General features: G+C 55.4%; 1 protein-coding gene across 6 annotated transcripts in view; it reads left to right on the forward strand.

The window, feature by feature from the left end:
- GRB10 (growth factor receptor bound protein 10) overlaps positions 1-21,229 on the forward strand; it is a 171,002-nt gene that overhangs the window by 91,251 nt on the left and 58,522 nt on the right. For 5 of the 6 annotated variants that reach the window (XM_059170619.1, XM_059170618.1, XM_059170616.1 and 2 more), the window contains 3 exons: positions 2,314-2,382; positions 9,400-9,595; positions 15,231-15,372. In XM_059170619.1, the coding sequence (XP_059026602.1) occupies positions 2,314-2,382; positions 9,400-9,595; positions 15,231-15,372 (407 nt within the window). The remainder of the gene's footprint in view (positions 1-2,313; positions 2,383-9,399; positions 9,596-15,230; positions 15,373-21,229) is intronic. The other variant, XM_059170620.1, reaches the window with a different exon arrangement.

The following is a 21,229-nucleotide window of genomic DNA, read 5'->3' on the forward strand; positions in this document are numbered from 1 at the left end:
AGGCAGGACACAGGCCAAGATAGAAGGCAAGTTCGCACCCTGGCTGGGCGGTCCTCCCCGAACATGGGATTCCGGCTCTTGAGTTTCAGCGAACAGAGTCACTGAGCGAAACGAGTGGCTTCCCCTTTTCACAGGTGGTGTTGCCAGAGTTGGGGGGCGGAGAGAGGAATGGAATGCTTTGACACTTCTCTAAAGCATGGATTCAACTCGTGAATCTCACTGAAATCAAAGTCCGCTGATAGCGATTAATCATTATCTTAACTTTTTTTGCTTGTTTGCTTTGGTGGTAGAGGTGAATGTTGCCTGGCCACGGGGATATCTGCCTTCGGTTGGGGGATCTGCCCCAGACTTTGTGGCTTACCCTTCCCCCTGAGGATTGCAGTGTTTCGGGTATTCCACGGCCCCAGTGGTGAGAAGGGGGAATCTGTCAGGACGGGGACACAGGGCCCAGCCTCCCTCCCTGAAAGCCCCTGCGGGCAGCATCCTGGGCCCGTTCTAGCCCTGGCTGGGAGCTGCTCTGGGGAGATTTGGGAAGAGCTCTTGGCATAGCTGGAAGGCATCTTGGGCTCTCTGTGTTTCTGTAGGTTCTGTCCACTTATGGTTCAGCTTTGCACAAGCCATCCTAAAATGCACACATGAATACTGGTGGGTTGGGACACCTCCTTGTCCCATAATCCATAGGATTGGTGGAGAAGTGTACATATTTGTACCAAAACCTAACGCTTATTAGAAAGTGGGGTCCACATTTAGTGCAACTTAGGAAATGAGCAGCCTGGTCCTGGACCTTCCCAAGCCGGTCTTCCTGGGGTTACCAGATGAGTCCCCCAGGAAGTCAGCCCCAGGGGTCCCTGTGTCACCCCTCCTCTGCCTCCTAGCCTCCATGGCCTGGAGATGTCCCAGTTCTTGTTTTGCCTCCTGACTCAGTCCTGGCACCCATTTCTCAGATGGAATATTTCTCTTCTGGAAGATACCCTTGACTCCTCTCCATAGCTAGACCCCTATCCCCACTGGTGGCCTTGCGCCCCATTCTACCTCATCCCCCAGCAGCCCACCCCTGTGCTGGTCACCAGGATTGCTGTCCACACTGTCTCCTTGGCCCCAGTTGTGGAGGAAGCTGCATGGGAGCAGGCACGCTGGCGCCATGGGGGGTGGCCCGGGCTGGAGGACTGCCAGACACGTGACCATCATGGCAGGGTGGCATGGCCGAGGGCATGAGAGCAAGCACTTTGACCCTCCTGAAGGAAAGAGTGTCAGTGGTTCTCACTGGGGCATTTCTGCCAGCAGCTGTGGGACCTTGACCTCACCGACCGTCAGAGTGTCTCACTGCTAAATGTTAAATGTAAGGGTTGTGGTACCTGTCATTACTTTGCAGATTAACATTGTCAGCGATGTGACATGGAGGGGCACGTGATAAGCCCTTGGTAATTGGGGCATTAGTGGTGACAACCACTAATCTGCATGTGGACACAAGTTTAGAAGTCAGGCCCCCGGCGAGGCCGCTGGGTCACCATGTGACACACTGAATTGCCACTTCTTTGGGCCTCGCTTTGCCTAGCCGTGAGGTGTGAAATGGGCGGCTCTTAATTCCTGAAGCCCTCTGGAGGTCTTCAGCTTTCTGTGGGATGGCAAGGAGAAGTTGTGCGTACGCGCTCGAGCTCTGCGACGCAGGCTGCCGCATCTGTAGATTGTTCAGGATCGTCCCCGACCCCACAGTGCTTGTGGGGACCCAGGATCGTGCTCCATTGCACCCAGCATGGGAGCAGGAAGACCAGTGCTCAGTGATTCCTGGGCTCGAAGCTGCAGCGGGTGTACTGGGAAGGACAGGAAGCGGGGTGAGCTGCCATGGGCTGCGAGGGCATAACGTATTAACAGTGTTTGCCTTCAAGGTTCGAAGGAGCCCGTGAACTTGAATATGGTAGCCACCAGCCAGTCTTTCGAGTCCCTCCTGGGCAGCAGTGTGTGCACACAGCCGGGGGCTAATAAGTGTGGGAGACTTTCAGTCACGGACTACTTCCTGGTGTCAGGGTTTTGGGATTGTGGGACTTGTCCGTGAGGGACTTAGGATGTCAGCCACTCCATCCTGAGTTACTGATCCTTCTCCATCCGTGGCTAACGTGGGTGCATTAAGGGAACGTGCTTTGGGCGTGGTGTGGGGAGTCTGTGTAGATTGGCCCAGTGATGACCAGAGCCCAGAGGCCACAAAAAGCATAGGCAGGGCTCCTTTTCAGATGTGCATGTATGGTTGTAATGCAGCACACACACACACACACACACACAGCCAGCTTGTGTGATATGCATATTCTCAATTCACAGACACTGACCACATCACTTGCCATTGTCTGGAGGAGGTGGGTGGAGAGGAGATCCCCATCTCCCACAAAGGTAGGAAAGTGAAGTTTCTCTTCTCTTGTCTATTTCTTGTTTCAAATCCTACCTGCCTGTAGTAACCACTGAGATAAAGCTTTGTTGGATGTGTTTTATTTTTTTAGATGACAGGAATTGAAGGTTGCCCTTGTATTTGGAGCTGTGGTCAGGCAATCTCTGCTGTTAGGTTTCCTGAATATTTCTAACTATCATGAATACAGCAGAGGCCCACTTTCTCTCCAGGGTAACACCTGATTTCCTTCTGCTGCTTACTTAAGCCCAGCGGTGCCAATTAAAGATTAAATACTTGTGGCAGGAATCTGTGCAAGTAGAAGATTAATTGGTGCGCAAAAGGTATGTCAGTAGAATGTTGAGTTCTGTCTGCACGAGGTTTGAATGGTTCAGAGGTCATCCGACATAACTTGTCAAGGGAGCATGGTTTAGGTTGAAAACGCCATTGCAGGTTAGACCTCTCATTCCTATACAGGTAGAAACATATCAGAACATGGGCCTTGGGCCACCTGGTTGGCTGAGTGGGTTGGGCCTCTGCCTTTGGCTCAGGTCATGATCTCAGGGTCTGGGGTTCAAGCCCTGCATCAGGCTCTCTGCTCAGCAGGGAGCCTGCTTCCTCCTCTCTCTCTGCCTGCTGCTTTGCATACTTGTGATGTCTATCTGTCAAATAAATAAAATCTCAAAAAAAAAAACAACCAAAAAAACAAAAAGAACATTGGCCTTTAGGTGGGTGTTGGGGACTTCTCAGCCCTAGCGCTGTGTGTAAAGAAAGTTCTTGTCTTCTCTGTGCTGACTCCACACATCCATACCCCAGATGCGAGGGCTTTCTTCCCCCATCAGGCATTCTCTGACATCCCGCGGATGTGCCCTATGGCGTGTGGTTCCATCCTGACGGGACCTGCTTGGTTCAGTCATTGACTAGAGCAGCCTGTGGAACTAGTTACAGTACTGGTTTGTTATAAATGATGCAGCTTGGGGACAGTCAGGTGGCAAAGAGGCATTGAGCAAGGCATGGGAAGGTGTTCAGGACTTCTGTGGGGGGCACACCACCTTCCCAGCACCTCTCTGTGTCTGCCTACCTAGAGGCTCTGCAAACCTTGTAGGTTTGCATTTTCTATGTGGGTGCTTAACCCCGTAGGCATGATGGCTTAAATCTGATGAACTTGATGTCCAGCCCCTGTCTCTTGTTCCCTGAGGTTAGGGAGTGGGGCTGATCCTCCCAAACACCACCCCCCCCCCGCCCCGTCCCCTCGGCAAACAGCACCCATCCTGTGGTTATCTGATGGCTTCCCCTAAAGCACCTGATTGATATCAACTCAGGTGTGGTTGAAAGGGGCTTCAAGGGACACCTGGATGGCCCAGTTAGCGGCTGCCTTCGGCTCAGGTCATGATCTCAGGGTCCTGGGATCGAGTCCTGCCTCAGGCTCCGGGCTCAGCAGGAAGTCTGCTTCTCCGTCTCCCTCCCCCACTCCCCCTGCTTGTGCTCACTCTCTCTTTCTCTGTCAAATCAATAAAATCTTAAAAAAAAAAAAAAAGAAGAAGGAAAGGGGCTTGTAATGAATAAGAGAATGTTCTATCACAAAAGATGATCCTCTTGCCTTTGTGAAGGCTCGGGAGCTATTTCAGGAGCCACGAAAGACCAAATATTAGAACAAAAAATGCTCCCATTGCTGTTATGGCTTAGGAAGTCATAGGCTCTTAGGAGCCCTGTACCGCATCATGAAGGAGACCAAGATCTCTGTTTTCTGTTCTGTCCAACCTCACCAGGGCCATCGATGTTTTTCTTTTTTTTTCTTGCTCTTAATAATCTGTCGCCATCTGGGGTTTTCGCATCTAAGCAAGGGTGCTGGGCCCCAGTATGCTTAGGAGCGTCCCTTCTGTATGAAGATGGGAGCAGGCCGGGAGACGGTGCGCAGTAGCAGGTGCTCACATGGGTCTGCGGAGCAGGCCGGGAGACGGTGCGCAGTAGCAGGTGCTCACATGGGTCTGCGGAGCAGGCCGGGAGACGGTGCGCAGTAGCAGGTGCTCACATGGGTCTGCGGAGCAGGCCGGGAGACGGTGCGCAGTAGCAGGTGCTCACATGGGTCTGCGGAGCAGGCCGGGAGACGGTGCGTAGTAGCAGGTCTGCGGAGCAGGCCGGGAGACGGTGCGCAGTAGCAGGTGCTCACATGGGTCTGCGGAGCAGGCCGGGAGGCGGTGCGCAGTAGCAGGTGCTCACATGGGTCTGCGGAGCAGGCCGGGAGGCGGTGCGCAGTAGCAGGTGCTCACATGGGTCTGCGGAGCAGGCCGGGAGACGGTGCACAGTAGCAGGTGCTCACATGGGTCTGCGGAGCACAGACAGGCCGTACGCGTGTCCTGAGCACGTTGGGCAAGTAGCGTTTCTGTGAGGAGCCACGCAGTTCAGCAGTTCAGCGTCCTCTTTGCTATTCCAGAGGTTCCAGAGGACACTGTGTGGTGACTTGGGCCCAGCAGGGTGCAGTGAGGGGGTTCGGGGGGGGTGAGAAGGGGGAGCCTCGTCTCCAACTCCCGTTGGCCTCTGCGCCTGCCGTCAGCCGGTGAGCCCCTGGCCTGGTCCTGGCTTGGTTTATGGAAGATGCGTGCCCCAAGTCATCCTCGGGGAGCCAGACGCCAGCTTGTTTCACCAAGTTTAGATCTATTTTAGAAGTGAAGCAGCCTCCGTTCGCTTGTGGCACTGAGGCCAGAGGCACGTGGGAGCTGGAGATCAGATGAGTCCCCAAATATTAGGGACAAAAGTCAGCATCCAGTGTGGGACTTGGTTATTTGAGGAGGCAACATAACTATTAATAACTTGATTTACAACCGTGTTGTTTGACCTATATCTGCTGCACGTACGTCCTCAGGAGCCCGTGTGACGTGAAATTGTGTACGTGGAGTTGTTTTCCCTTCCCTTCTGCGTGCCTGCCAGGGCTGCCGTCGCGGGGAGGTATTTTGGCGTGAGGGCTGCACTGATTAGACACTTTATCTTAGCACCCATTTCCAGAAGCATCTGCCTCGTTTGTGCCCAGTGTTTGCTTCTCCGCGGAGGGGCCCTCACGGGCGGGGGGTGATCCCCACAGGGAAGGCGTAGGGCTGGCCACACCACGGGACGTGCAGAATGCGAGCCACTCCAAGCGTTTCTGCAAGAACTGACCGTCACCTCAGTAAAGTCTTGGTGACTTCCGTAATAATCGTAGTATAGCACTTTTTTTTTCTTTTTTAAGATTTTATTTTTCTTGAGAGACAGGCAGAGAGAGAGGAGAAGCAGTCTCCTCACTGAGGAAGGACTTGCGGGGCTTTATCCCAGGACCCTGAGATCACAACCTGAGCCGAAGGCAGAGGCTTAACCCACTGAGTCACCCAGGTGCCCCCTCCCCCGGTGATTCTATAATCTAAACAGATGAAATCCTAATTGAGCCACAGAAATTTGAAAGTTTGTCAAAGAATGGGATTTTTTTTTTTCTCCTGAGTAGGATATTTTAGATTCTTGAAAAGGTTTCGATTTTGCTCTAAGAACTGTGAAAAATGCACAAAGTTGGTGACATGGCGGTATGACGGTTGGATTTGATTCAGGAAAATTACAGCCTGCTCCCCGCTTGTGACCAGAGTCACCTGGCTTTGTCTAACGCCCACGCTTCTAAATGTGCCGGGTTGTCTGTCAGTAATGCACCTCAGAAGAGGGAAAGCACGTTGGGGACACACCTTGCTTCGACCCTCTGGGGTTTTTATACTTCGCCATCACACTGACTCTGAGGAGTGTCAGAATGACGTTATGTTCCTGAAAGCATAGTGGCCCTGACTGCAGAGAGCGGATTACCCAGAGCGGTGACCCAGCGGTGACCCTGGCCAGCCCCCAAAAGGAGCAGAAGGGCAGGACAGAAGACAGCACTGCCAGGGGCTTCCATAGGGGAAAGATAACTCCAGTGAAAATCCACCTGGGTGGGGGGCGGTCAGCACATCGCATTTTCTCAGAAGAAACGTGTCAGACAGTGAGCCTGTATCTTGGGGGCACGGAAGTGGAAGCAGTGGTCGGTGTGTTCTGCTGGATTTTCTCCGGGTTTTGAGGACGTGTGAACTGCCCCTCAGCCACCCTGCCCATGGCATCCAGGGGCCTGACCCGAGGCCGACTCGGGCTTCACCCCTCACCAGCTCTTAAAGGGTCCATTAAGGGAGAAATGCTTGGGTTGTTCAAGGGATGAGTTAGGCTTGTTTGTGTTACGGAGCTCAAATCAGGCAGCTATTATGTGGCAGCTAAATAAGAGTGTAGGACACATTCTAGAACTTTCTGGAAGCCCCAGACTTGTGAACTGCAGTGTGACTTGTACTTGTTCTCGAAGGTGAGTACCCTGAGCTGTCAGTGAACACACAGCTGAGGGGTGTCCCCCATGTGGTGGCCGTTCTCTTCTCCTGGCCCCTGCTTCTCGGCTTACAGATGAGGACAGGAGACAGGAGGACAAGGACCCTCCAGGGGTCCAGATTTTCCGTGAGCCCCACTTGTCCCACTCACCTCCCTGCCCCCGCACTCTGAGCAAGACTGCTGCCTGCTGACTCTGGAGTTCTCCTTTGTGATCGATTAAATATTGATCACACGGTAACGATGAATTATTAATTTAGTACCTTTGTCCTTTTACTGTCTGGCCACTGGATTAATCTTTGACGCTCCATAACCCAAGCTAAGGCAGCACCTTTCCCCCTCTAATACACACCCCTAGACGTGCGGGGCCCTGCTCACAGGTTTCAGGTCGGGATGTGCTTACTGTGTGTAGCACCCGTGTCCAGGCCTTCCTCAGATCCCTGCCCTAGCACAGTTGGAAGGTAAGAAGCCGAGGGTCTGTGGCTTTTCAGCTTCTGCCTGGTCTTCCCATAGCTGTGTTCTCCACCCCAGCCCAACTCCAGCCTGCTGCACGCCCTCCCTGGCTATAGCCTTGGGGCGCCCTGCACCCCCAGACCCCGTGCCCCTTTGGCATCTGTGCCAGACATCCTCCCTCAGAAAGTTTTTTTGCTGTTCAGCTCTGCTCTGTCTTCTTGGGCCCTTTTCCCTAATGAGTGGGGAAGCCGAAGCAAAGGCGTAAATTTTTAAAGAAAGAAAGGCGAATTCCAGGACTGGATGAAACTGACATCTCTCTGTAATGCACAAGGGGTCCTGCGGCAGGTGGGGGGAGGGGGGCAGGCATGGGGCAGGTTCCGGAAAGGTCTGTGAGCTCATGCATAGAGCACACACCTGGTGGCTGCAAAGATTGTTTTCAGATTCAGGGTTTGCTCTTTTGCACATGTGTGTGATCATAGGCAAAGTGCTCGACCCCATGGGTCTGTTCCTCGGCTGGTACACCAGCTCGTGGTCCCCCATGTATATTGTGTCGTAAGGCGTCCATGAAACAGGTGTTACACGGACAGGTGTTACCGAGTTACAGCTACCTGTGCTTACCACACGTGGGGCTCTGTTATGGTGCAAGGTGACAACCAGCTTTTTCCTGTCACCCCCACCCCCCGCATGCAGCTCCACTGCGAACCCCGTGTCGGGCTTGTGGGGTGAGAGGTAGAAAACTGAACCTTGTGTCCTGGGTGTGGAGCCCATAGGGTTCCAGGAGTGGGGCCGGGATGGACATGTTCCCGGTGGGTGACCTCTCTGCTCTGCCTTCCTGCCTGTGGGGGCTTGGGCCCTGGCTTGGGTGGGGGTCGCGCTGTCTTGGGCCCTGAGCCCGTGGTGCTCAGTGGGCGTCACTTACAGGAGCAGGTGGGCCTGTGGCTGACCCGGCTTGCAAAGCGCCGTGGTAGGGTAAGGCGGGTCTTGTTCATGTTGGCCATGTTGGGCAAAGTGGCAGAGCTGAAAACACACTGAAGGGGGCAGTGCTGTTAGGTTGCAGTGGGTTACATATAAAGAGAACCTACCTCAGAGCAGCTTCAGCTCGCGATTGTAGGGACTGTGCTTTCCAGAGCTCCTTGCCACGCCAGGCTGCTTGGAGCCTGGGTCCCATCCCCAGGCTCTGGCTCTGCCCCCTGCCCCAGCTCCTCCCACATCTCCGAGTTTGCTGGCTTATCCACTCCCCCTCCATGGTATATAGTGAGGACTCTCCAGAAAAACAGAATCGATGGGATGTGCATGGGTGTATGGGCCAGGGGATTTAAGGAACCGGCTCACGTGATTGTGGAGATGCATGTCCAAGGTCGTTGGGGCAGCCAACAGGCTGGGGACCCAGGGAAGAGTTGTAGTTCAAGTCTGGGGGTAGAATTCTTCTGTCCTCAGGGACTGTAGTCTTTTTCTCTTAAACTTTTCTTCTCTTCAACTGATCAGATGAGGCCCACCCACGTTACAGAGAGCAGTCTTACTCAAAGCTTACTGATTAAAATGTTACTCTCATCTAAAAAATATTTCATAGAGGGGCACTGGGGTGGTACAGTCAGTTAAGCATCTGACTTTGTTTTCCCCTCAGCTCATGGTCTCAAGGTCTTGAGATCAAGCCCTACATTCTGCTCTTTGCTCAGTGGGGAGTCTGCCTTTTTTTTTTTTTTTTTTTTTTTTTAGATTTTATTTATTTATTTGACAGAGAGATAGAGAGCACAAGTAAGCAGAGCAGCAGGCAGAGGAAGAGAGAGAAGCAGCCTCTCCGCTAAGCAGGAAGCCCAATGTGGGGCTCGATCCCAAGACCCTGGAACCATGGCCTGAGCTGAAGGCAGCTGCTTAACCAACTGAGCCACGCAGGCGCCCTAGGGAGTCTGCTTAAAACTTTCTCTGCCCCTCTCCACTGTGTGCTCTCTCTCTCAAAATGAATAGATCTTTAAAAAACAAAAACAGGGGCGCCGGGGTGGCTCAGGCTCTCTGCTCAGCGGGGAGCCTGCTTCCTCCTCTCTCTCTCTGCCTGCCTCTCTGCCTCGTTGTGATTTCTGTCTCTCAAATAAATAAATAAAATCTTTAAAAACAAAAAACAAAAACAAAAAACCTTCACAGAAACATCTAGAATCATACTTGACCAAAAACTGCTAACATCCTGCTCTGTCTGTTTTCTTGCGGTTGGCCCGTACGCCCAGAGGATGATGTAGACCTGGAAGCCCTGGTGAACGATGTGAACGCGTCACTGGAGAGTTTGTACCCATCCTGTAGCATGCAGTCGGAGACAGCGCCTCTGCTCCAGAACGGCCAGCACTCCCGCAGCCAGCCGCCGCCCTCAGGAACAAGGTCCCTGCAGACGCCACGTTCCCAGCCTATGCACATCCTCGCCGTCAGGTGGGACCCGGGGCTTGGAGGGGCTTGTCTCTGGGGATGGGGATGCGACACAACTCTCTGCACGGTCCCTACATGCATTTTCTTTATCCAGCTCGGCCCCAGGTACCAGGTCCCTGTTTTGGTTTGGATAGCATCCATGGAGCACCTGCTCTGTGCTGGGGGAGGGAAATCCTTGTAAGAGAATGCTTTGGAAATAAGGAAGGAAGGACCCGGACTGGTCTGTTGGGGGCTCGAGGGCCTTACTGCCCATAGTGGGGTCTGGGAGCCTGGAGGAGGGGCATCCCGCGGGGGGTTCACTGCAGGAGACACAGCCTCTGGAAATTCAGGGCTGGCAGGCAGGGCTTCTGGGAAGCAGAGGGGTGTTCCTTCCAGGTGGCACATCTCTGATTTGAGTATTGGTGGGTGAGTAGGAGCTGGGGTGGGTATGGGGGAGGATATTTTGTGAGTGAAAGGGATGATCCCTGTTGTCTCAGGTGGCTGATTTGCTCCCCTTCCTTGGCCGACTGATACTCTCTTGTACGTACCGTGTTTATCAATTCGTGCACTGACGGGCAACGCAGGCAGCATGCTAAGTAACCAAGCCTGCCACAGGAGGACAGATGCCACGGGATTGCACGTAGGGGACGCATCTAAGGTAGTCAGACTTTGAGAAGCAGAGAGTGGGAGTGGTGGAGGCCAGATCCAGAGGGGAGGGTGTTGGGAGAGAGGGGACAGAGCGTCCCAAGTGCCTTTTCTACAAGGGGAGCGGGTCCAGGGGGTCTCCTACAGCACTGAGCCCACACGTCCCAGTACCCTGGTGTGGTGTAGACTGAGAACCTGTCTGAAAGGGAGGGGCTTCCAGGATCACAGCAGAGAGCAGGAAGGGCGCGTCCTGTCCGCAGGCTGTGGGTGTGTCCGGCAGGCAACCCTGCTGATGGGTCGCTTGGAGTGCTCCTATCACACACACAGTCGTCCTGCTTTCCAACTGCCGATCACACCTCCACGCAGGGGGGTGGACAAAAGATGACCCTGACAGGTGGGGCCGCCTTCTGAAGGCCTCTGTGAGAGGTTCCAGGGGCAAGATGGGGAAAGATTTGAAGAGGCGAAGTCAGGAGGTTGGGTTAGTGTTTCGGCAGATCATCCTGGCAGCCTGGTTCGCGGGGGCGGGATGGGGGTGCGGGTGTTGGCCAGTTAGGGCACAGATGACTTGGAGGCTGTTTCAGGGACCAGCCTAGAGATGCTGGTGTCCCAAAGCAGATACAGAGGGGGACAGACGGGAGGTGTCAGCACCTAACTTCGGGAGGCGGTGGGGGACCGCCTGAGCGGTGAGTGTGCCCCTGCCCTGTCTCGAGGGTGTGGCCCGAGCAGCCAGCTCCACAGCTGCTGGGAACGGGGTGCCAAAGGCATCACGGGCCTTCTGGGGGGAGAGATTGTGAAACCGAGCAGAGAAGCTCTCTGGGGCTGCTGCCCGGTCCCTGTGGGCCCTGGAGGTTTTCAGGTGAGGATGGAGGGATGGGAATGGGCGACAGAGCGAGGCCTCCCTGGGCTTTCTAGTGCAAGGCTGGTGTTGCCCTCTGTCTTGGGCTTTGGTCAGGCTGGGGCACTCGTGGCTGCTACCTTCCTCGGCACTGCATCTTCCAGGGATCTCGCTTCCTGTGCTTGGGGGTGAAGGGGTGGGTGGGGTCCTCTCTGCTTCGAGAAACTTGCATAAGGCTCTTTTTTTTTTTTTTTTTTTTTTTTTTTTAAGATTTTATTTAACAGAGAGAGAGATCACAAGCAGGCAGAGAGAGAGGGAGGAAGCAGGCTCCCTGCTGAGGGAGCCCAATGCGGGGCTCGATCCCAGGACCCCAGGATCACGACCCGAGTCAAAGACAGAGGCTTAGCTCACTGAGCCATCCAGGCACCTTATATAAGGCTCTTTCTGGTCTGACATCCCTAGGGTTCTGCGGACAGGCTACCCTCTCGCCCAAGGCGGTCTGCTCTGTCTCGGGCCAGCAGAGTCAGCACAGAGCTGTCTGTAGGGGTGGTCGCCTGCCCCTCGGCCCTTGGCCTTTCCCTGCCTCTCGCTCCTGGTGTTTTCATCCCACTCTGCTTTCTGGGGCATCACCCCGTGTTCTTGGCCCCTGTGCAGTCAGTCTGCAAAGAGACGCACTTTCCCCCTGTGCACTTCTCTGGGTGTGGGTCTGTCAGTCACGTGTCCAGAGAAGCCTGGAGTAGGGAGCCCCTGGGAAGGACAGTCACAGCCCGCACAGCGGTTGCACCCGGAGCAGAGTCAGGGCAAAGGATGGACAAGGAGGCCCAGGCCCCTGAGTGGCCTGGAGCCCTTGAGCCTAAAGTTTGGGCCACATTCTGCCCTGGGGCTGCCTGTACAAAGTCCCACGGGAGGTGTCTGGGCAGGAATGCAGCACAGGGCAGCAGACACTCTCCCTGCAGCGGAGTGGACACCTGGCCTCAGGCCTTACCTCTTCTCACTTCTCTCAAATAAGTAGCATTCTTTCTTATCTTCAATTTTGTTTTAAAAATGGGGTGACCAATATGGGATACCCAAAGTTTTGTTTTGTTTGTTTTTTTTTTTTGGTAAGTGAGGCTTTTTATGGAGCACTTCCTGTGTGTGCTGAGCACTTTCTCTGTATAGTTCCTGTTGAATCCTCACTTGTTAGCTGGTACGATGGCCAGCATATCTCTCAAGGTGGGTGGTATGGTGGCCCTTCATGCCCAGGTGACAAAACTGAGGCCCTAGGCGTAGTGACTGGCCCCCACCTAGTGAGGGGGGAGTCCGGATGCAAACCCAGCCTGAGGGGCCCTGAGGAGCTTCAAGATCTACTGGGCCTGATGCTGTGTGGGAGGCCCACGGAGTCGCGTGTGCAGAGCCAACGGGGACAGGTGCAGAGCAGAACCTGGGGAAGGCAGTGAGGGCTTCCTGGAAGAGGTTACCACTGGGGCCTCCGATCCTGAAGGAGTGTACTACAGGGACAGCAGCAGGCACGGACGTGTTCCAGCCGGGCAGATGACGGAGCACAGGCCTGCCATTCTCCTCCCCGTCCCTGACCCCCGACATCCCTGCATCTTTGCCCCCTTTCTACGTCTCGGTTTTCAACTATGGGGGGACTCAGCCTCCGGAACTCTCTCCAGCTTCGTGTAATGTCTCTTAGTTTTGCTTCACACAGTACTTGTGAACTGCCATAAAGGCAGCATGGGACTCTTGTTCTCCTTTTAATTTTTAAGAAGAATTTATTGACCTGAAGCTCAAATAACAGGAAACGAGCCACTTACAGCGCACGATTCAGGCATTTTTAGTACTCTCCCAGGGTTGTATTCCCACCACTTCTCCCTAGTTCCAGAAGGCCCCCACCCCTCCAGCAGAAACCCCCAGCTCAATGCTCAGTGTCTCCACACTGCCCCTTCCCAGGGCCCCGCGGCCACCCACCTGCATTTCCAATGCTGTGGATTTACCTGGTCTCGCATTTCAGCAGAAGGGCATCCTCATTCACTTAGCATAACATCTGGTTTTTCCAAATAAGGACTTATTTTTGAAAGATGGGTTTTGGGTTTGTAGCACACTGGAGAGAAATCCAGAAGTATGTCCCATGTGAACCACACACGCACAGCCTCCTGCACTATCCACATCCCCCTGGGTGGTAACTTTGGTACAGTCGATGAGCCCCAGGAGTGTCGGCCCCAAAAGGCCACTGTCGGTGTCATCTGTCCTGGGGGTGTGGACAGATGTGGAATGACACGAATCCATCTGTACACTACTGTGTAGGATAGTCTCACTGCCCTAAACATGGCTTTTAACATTTCTCACCACAGCTTTTGCTAACCCCTAGGGGTTAGATCAGAACGTTGGATCTTGTATATAAGAAAACTCTCATGCTTTGGGTTTGTCACCAGCTAGAGGTCATCTTTGGGCTGGAATATATGGACAAGGGGCCCAACTTCATGTCCCCTGCTCCGGCTCTAGGAAACAAGGGCCACGTGTCAGCCAGACACTTTGCCAAGTCAGAGGCTGGTACGGGAAGAGAGGACTCTCTTAACCACACACATCCGCTTTCTGGTATGTTTGTCACGCCCCCAGAGAAGGGCCATCCCACAGCTCAGACCACCTTCCTGCTATGGGCGCGGTCGTACTGTAAGTGGGTGCTTCCTGGTCCCTGGGAATGGCCCGGCAGGCCCTTCCAGCATCAGGATCAGGTGGTAAACAGAGAACCTGTAAAGTGACCACGGTGCATTGCTCCCGTGGCAAACTCCGAGGAAGTGAATGCATCATTAATTTAGTTGAACTGTCAAAGGACTGCACCAATTCCTGGAAGACACGGCCAGCGCCAGGGCTTCCTGAGACATAGTTTTGGCAAGGACCGGGGATGCTGAGTGGTATCTTGGGCTGTGCTCCCTTTCTGCAGGTGGACGCCTGGACACTGGGCAGCGGTGTCCTCCGCCCGCAGGGTAGAACCTGAGGGACAGGAAGCAGACTGGCGCTTTGCTATCGTCTCTGCTTTGACTCTGAACTTGATTCTTCTGCTGTTTTCATACTTGTATCTGATTCATCTCCATGTAGGTGTTTGGCATAGTTATAGGAGAGGTGGGTTTTGCGTTTTCGGGAGGAAATGCCCGAGCACTGGCAGCGTGACATGCTATGCTATGTGGCGGTGCCTGGCGCTGTAAAGTGGGGTGCTGTGGGTGTTTCTGAGCAGACACAAACCCAGGCCTTCATGCTCTGGGGAGGTAGCGACATGGAACACTGAATCCCAGCCCAGTCACGATCAGCCACCTTGTTGTATAAACAAGCAGTTGTTCCAGGACACCAATGAGGACACACGGAGCCGCTTCTGGTGTCTTTGTGTGTTTGGAGAAGTGACCCCTTGAAAGGCATCGGGAAGAGGGGTTCTCCTGGAAATGCTCCTACACCTCTTCATACATCGGTTTTCAGGGAATAAAACCCATGAGTTTTTTGGAGAGAACACCTGGTACAGGCCCTGTGGGGGGCATTGTTTGGGATAGAAGCGTGTTCATGGTACTTCCCGCCCCCAGATGTTTAATGAGGGAGGGAATCTGGACCCTTTGAGTCTGAGAAGGGCAGCTTTAAAAACAAAACATAAACAAAAAAACAAGACTTCGCATCCTGGTACCATACATGTAGCATCCCAGCTGTGTTGAAATGAACAGGTGCCTAGTGTTGTGTGTACTGACGGTGTTGTGTACATAGCTCTAGGACCTGCTCATCAGCAGCAGTGACACTCTGTCCGTGACCCAGAAGCCCCCCTCCTGCCCCAGTCCCTCACAGTGACCATTGTGCTTAGCAACCCCATGTGCCTCACAGAGGTGGACTGTCCTAAGATCTGTCCTTCTGTGACTGGCTTCTGTCATCCAGTACCATGTCCTTGAGGTTCATCCCTGCTGTAACGTGTCTCAGAGTTCCTTCCTTGGGTGGGCTGATTTGTGTTCTCTTGTGTGGATGGACCACGTTTGTGTGTCTGTTCACGCCTCCATGCACACTCGGGTTTGACTTTTGTGACATGTCTTGCTGTGAGCCTGGGATCCAGGTGTCTGTTTGAGCCCCTTTTTAGTTTTTTGGGGGGCACATCCCCAGATGTGGGATTGTTGGACTGCGTCGGGATGACAGCAAACCTTTAACGAGCGGGTGTGTCTCTCCTCCTAGACGCCTGCAGGAAGAAGACCAGGAGCTCCGAACCTCGTCTCTGCCGGCCATCCCCAACCCTTTCCCTGAGCTCTGTGGCCCCGGGAGCCCGCCGGTGCTGACGCGGGGCTCCCTACCTCCAAGCCAGGCTGCTGCAAAGCAGGTGAGCACATGCCCCCCTTCCAACGCCAGGCCGCCTGGCTGTGGGGTCAGGACGATGTGCCAGCTCATCTTTCAGGAAGAAGGAAGGGAATGTGTGGGATATTTTGCTTCTTTTCCTCTTGCTGCTGTTCCTTTGGCCTTAGGAAACTTTTGATCTGTTGGCCAGAATTCCATTTGTTAAGTCAGGGACGTATCCGTGTGTTTCAGAAAGAGTCTCATGAGAAGGTTAAAAAGTAACAATTTGTTACCTAGAGATGAATGTTGGTCCTCTGACAGAATTCCCCCCTACCACATCGCCACATCGTCTTCACTGGCTGGGATCTCTGGATAAATGAGGGGTTTCTTAGGCACCTGGACTTCCACAAGTGGAAGAGTTTCCATGTAGTACTCCTGGTCTCGAATAGGGTCTGAGCAAGGCAGAAAAACCTGACTCGGAAGATGGCAGCCACCTCCTTACGCTAAGAGTTTCTGCCTTACAAGTGGGATTGCATGTATCAGCCGTTTCCTCCCGGAGGAAACCGGGACGCAGAGAGTGCGGGGACCTACCCAGGGTCAAACCGTCAGTAGTTAGCTTGCCAGAGAAATCGGCCGGCAGGTCCGTCCCTCCAGGCTGCCGTGGCCTGGGCCTTGGTGGGTTGCAGACTGGGGAGGGAAACCCAGTCTTAAACTGCGGTGTGGGTGGTGGTGGCATAAATATGATAATGACGGGAACGGCTGACATTCACGAGGTGACCCCTAGAGGCCAGGCACTGTTCAATGAAGTTTCCATATTTTATTTACTTATTTGTTCATTTATTACCCAAAACACTCCTAAGAGTTAGGTACAAATGTTATCTCTATTTCCCAGTTGGGAAACAGAAGCCCATCTGTGAGTGATGGGGGTGGGTGGGACCCCAGAGCAAGCGGGGGATGGGCAGGACCCCAGAGTGAGTGGTGGGGCTAGGAGGGACTCCAGAGGGAGCAGTGGGACCCCAGAGTGAGCAGGAGGTAGGCGGGACTCCAGAGCGAGCGGCATAGCCGGGGGTGGGGGGTGGGGGGAGAGGGGGGACAGGACCCCAGAGTGAGTGGGGGGATGCACACAACTCAAGAGCAAGCGGAGGGGTGGCCAGGACCCCAAAGTGAGTGGGGAGGTGTGGACGGGCCCCCAGAGTGAGTGGTGGGGCTAGGAGGGACTCCCGAGGGAGCAGTGGGACCCCAGAATGGGCAGGAGGTAGGCGGGACCCCAGAGCGAGCGGGGGTGGGGGGCAGGACCCCAGTGTGAGTGGGAGGGCTGGTGGGATTCCAGAGTGAGCAGTGGTGCTAGGAGGGACCAGAGAGCGAGTGGCAGGGCTGTCGGGACCCCAGAACTAGCAGTGGGCGGCAGAGTGGGCGGGACCCCAGAACTAGCAGCAGGACCCCAGAGCCAGCAGCAGGACCCCAGAGTGAGCAACAAGTCTGTCGTACCTGATGGTAGGATCCACAGCCTCTGATTTTAGCCAATAAACTAGTGTTTCCTGGGATCCTGATGGTCTTTATTTTTAGTAAGTGTATTTCAGAACTCTCTTTGGCTTTTCTACTGGAACCCCCTCTTAATTTCCTCTGCACTTTGCCATCCCCAAGCCTGATGCGCCAGCGTTCCCTGCCCTCTGCAGACCCCCCCACCCTGTGCCGTGCCTGGCTATGCTTGTGGAGGGAGGCATGTCCTCTCTCCTTCTGGGCTCCTGAGCAGCATGCCTCCCTTTCTGACCTCGTGCCTCCCCGGGCAGGCTGCACGGTTCCGCCATTGACACTGGGAAGGTGAGGTAACTGTCCCTGTCTGGAAGCCAGTGCTGTCCGGGCTACAGCTCTTTGTCACATGCCTTCAGGACATCTGGGATGTCTGCCTCCCTGGTGACCTTCTGTTTCAAGGAAGGGTCTAGACAGGCCGTCTGTGGACTGCTCACTGAGCTTGTTTACAGCCTTACCCATCCTAAAATAAGACCAGGAAAATTTTATCTGGCTCTCGCCACGGTTGGCAGGAAAGCGGGCCTCCACCCCCACGGACTGTCCAAGTCTGTAAGCAGAATCCGGAAACTCAGGAATTCTGCCTGCTGTTTTTCTTGGGATCAGAATGTCTGCCCTGGTGTCTGTCTTCCCTGTGCCCCCTTTTTCCCCGCCCGCTGGACCCGGCGGGTGCAGGACGGGTGGCCGAGCTGGTGGAGAGTCCGTGGTCCTCGTCGGGTCTTAGCTCGGACGGATGCCACTCATCCACGCCAGGCTCTGACCTTTGATCTTAGGAGCCGTGTGTCACTGGCGCAGCAGCCGGTGGCTGCCCCCCAGCCTGCGATGGTGTGGCCGTTATGGTCGCAGGAGTGAGGGCCCTTTCTCCGCACCTGCATGCTGTTCTCTCTCCCTTTGCACCAAGTCCAAGGGAGCAGCTGGACCCGCCTCCAGGCAGGTTCCCTGGAGGCAGTAAACCATGCTCGTGGAGGCCCCTCATGCTTCCTCGTTCACTGGGCAGCATGTGGCCAGTGTGGGCGAAAAGAAAGCCTCTTACCTCTTTGGTAGGAAGCTGGCTCAAGACAGTGAGGCCATCAGAAGCAGCCTCTTTCTGTCCTCGAGTCCAAAGGGGAGGCAGGAGTGAGGCTGGACCGGCCATGTGCATGGACCCGTTCCTGCCTGGGCCACTGCCTGCCCTACCACATTCTTCCCAGACCCTCTTGCAAACGGGCCAGCAGCCTTCCTTCCCCTCCCTGGGTGTCTTCTGCAGGGAAGCTTGCTGGCTGCCCATGATGATCTCTGTGCACCCCAGCTCCAGGGAGCCGCTGCCGTGTCGCGGGCATCTGCTGTGCATGGGGCACCACCCGCCTCCCACACAGGGGACGCCCACCTGGCGGGACAGCCAGCCGAGGGTGGCAGGCACGCTGATGAGGCTGCGGGCTCCCAGACATGTTGTTGTCATCCGTCCGGCGCGGCTCCTCTGTGCACGTGTGATCTGGAGGCTAGCTGCTGGGAAGGATTGGAAACCCTCAGTGGCCGCCCCACAACCTCCCCTGGGGCATCCATGGGGTAGATGCCCGGGTCAGGCTGTGGAAATCCTCCCATGGCGACCTCACTGTGGCCCGTTCTTGCCTGAGCCAACTGGGGTCTGCACAGCGGGAGCGATGTTGTAGACTGTGTGTGTGCACCCCCCGCCACGAGAGGTCATGTGGCAGCTCCACCCCCACGGGGATGGTGTGGGAGGTGGGGTGCCCATGTGAGATCCCTGCCCTGGTGGGAAGGAGCAGGGCTATGGTCTGCAGCAGGCTGGAGGTGGCCTCCCAGGAGCCAGGAAGGGGCTCTTGGCAGAACCTGACCTCCCCGCACCCTGATTGTGGGCTCTCAGCCTCTGGAGCTGGGGGTACCACTTGCTCTTTGAGCTCCCCACCTGTGGTGCTGTGTTATGGTGGCCTGAGCTCGTGGAGAACGGACACTAGTGCTTGGCTCCCCCCAATGGAAGCCCTAATCGGGAGAGAGTGCCCGGCCATGCCTGGATTCGAAATCACTGCGAGGACAAGGGCTGCTGACAGCCCAGCTGTCCTTTCTGCCCAGCTCCGCGTCCCCACCCAGACCTGGGTTCCTGGCTCTGCTGTCCCCACATCAGTCCCCTGGCTCTGCTGGTAAAGGATCTGCTCCCCGCACCGCTGACCCCGCCCCCACGCTGCTCCCTCACACCCCGGTCCCACCCCGGTCCCATAACAGTGTGGTCGGGTAGCACCTGCCTTGCACCTGCTCCCAGACCGGATCAGCATGAACCAGGGTCGGGATGGGGGGACCTGCTGAGTCCGCAGCCCGGCAGCTGGACTCTGATCAGGAGTCACCTGCAGCCCCTGAACCCAGTGCCCCTCGGAAGCCCAGCCACGTGGCCTCTGTGCCTCCCGCGGGGTCCTCCCGGACCTGCGGGGCTTCAGTCTCGTGAGCAGTTCCCGGGGTCGCGTTAGACTCAAGTTTCTCAGGCGTTCTGCCTGTTCTGTTGTGTTACGTGGATTTGAAAGCAGCCGCCTTTGGTGTGTTAATATTTTTTTAGGTTTTATTTATTTGAGATAGAGGAAGGAGAGAGAGAGAGAGAGAAAGCATAAGAGCACAGAGAGAGAGGGAGCAGCAGGATTCTGGGAGCATGACCTGAGCTGAAGGCAGTCGCTTACCTGCCTGAGCCCCCCAGGCGACCCCGCTTGTTAATATTTTAAACCAGAGTCTCCTGATGGGCACGTAGCTTTATGTCTTCGCCTGTAATGAGAGCACATGTGGGCCTCTTCATCCACGGACAGAAGACGGTCGTGAAGTGTGGTTCGTGTTGGGAGAAGCACCCACTTTGCCCCGTGAGAGTCTCGAACCCGTGGCTGCCCCATGCCTGGAGTCTTCCCGGCGGATCACACATCGACGAGTGATTTGTATCTGAACTTACAGCCCCGGTGAAGGATGTCGTTCCCTTGTTTGCCAAATGACACGAAACGTACCCTAACGACTGATGAAGTCGTGTAATGACGCGTCATCTCGTCGTCTCAGAAACACAGATGCCCGAGAACCGCTCCGAGCGATAACATTCTGTCCCCTGGAGGGTCATGAAATTCAATTAATATTAGAAAGTGAATTTTCGTGGTGAAAATCAACAAGGCATGTTTAACTGCTTTGTGACTCATTTGGAAAAGACAGGCTGTCCCATGGTCAGAGTGATTGTTAAGCCCGGATCATGAGCCGTGACCCCGCTCAGGCCGCGGCCCCATCCTGTGGTCTAGACCGAGTCTTTGCGTGTTTCCAGCGACGTTCCCTTTGCCCTTGGTGCCGTGTGGACCCAAAGAACCTTAGTTGTTCTTTGTGTCTTGCTGAACTAAGTGTTTCAGACCCTCTGGAATATTCTCTTCAGGTCACGGCTGCTGTGTGTCTGCCGCAGTTTGGTGCAGCGTGCGTTTATCTGACAGCAACTATGAGTGCCTGCTGTGTACCTGGCCCATTGCTGATAATGAGGGTCCAACAGAGGGGGGGCGGCACCTGCCCTCTGACCCACAGGGGCCAGGGTGTCCCCTTGAGCTTAAGCCAGAGCCGAGGAACTGCAGAGAGGCCCAGTGGGTGCTGGCTTGTCTTTCCGGCCAGGCCATGGAATTGAGGATATGAGCCTCCAGTGGTCCTGGGGACAGCCGGGGGGTACAGCATGGGGAGTGGGGAAGAGGAGAGGCTGGAAGAGTTTGGGGCCTGGCCCAGGGGATCAGAAACGAATGCCTGAAGCTCTTCCCTTCAAGGGACCCTGGTAGGCGTGTTGAGGCTACGAGTCACAGCCTTGGACCCTGCTGCTGACCTAGAACGCCGGAGGAGAGAGGAGGTTAGTGCAGGCACTGCTGCCCACTTGGGGTCCCGGGTGACAAGCCTTCGGCTCTCAGGAAAGCCTGTGTGCCTGGGGACAGCAGATCACGCAGGCTCCTCCCAGAGGTGCCCAGGCCCAGTGCGCTAAGCCTCGCCCTCCCATTTTAGCCATGACCCCTCTCCGGGGCCTCAGAAGCAGGCAGGAGACGTCTCTGAAGGGGGAGGCCTGGTTTCTGCCCCGCCCAAGCCATGCTGCTGCATCTCCTGAGCCATCTCTCTGGGCGCGGAAGTGAGGTCAAGCAGGGTATCTCTCCCCTCAGGAGAGTGGGCTGCCCCAGGCACCCCCGCAGGGCTCCCCGTGGTGCCGTAGCCCCTCCCAGAAAGCTGCGCTTGGATGACCTCCCTCTAGCCCCAGGACGGACCGCAGCCCTTCTTTCCGATGCTCACTGCCGGAGGCCGGGAGCAAGGAGCCTTCGCAGGAGTGCTCTGTGGGAACCACCACGGAACATCCATGCAGTCGGGAGTGCACGCGGATCACGCGGCGACCCCGTGAAGTGGTCCCA

The sequence above is a fragment of the Mustela lutreola genome, chromosome 4, assembly GCF_030435805.1.
Source record: "Mustela lutreola isolate mMusLut2 chromosome 4, mMusLut2.pri, whole genome shotgun sequence".
Classification (NCBI taxonomy): domain Eukaryota; kingdom Metazoa; phylum Chordata; class Mammalia; order Carnivora; family Mustelidae; genus Mustela; species Mustela lutreola.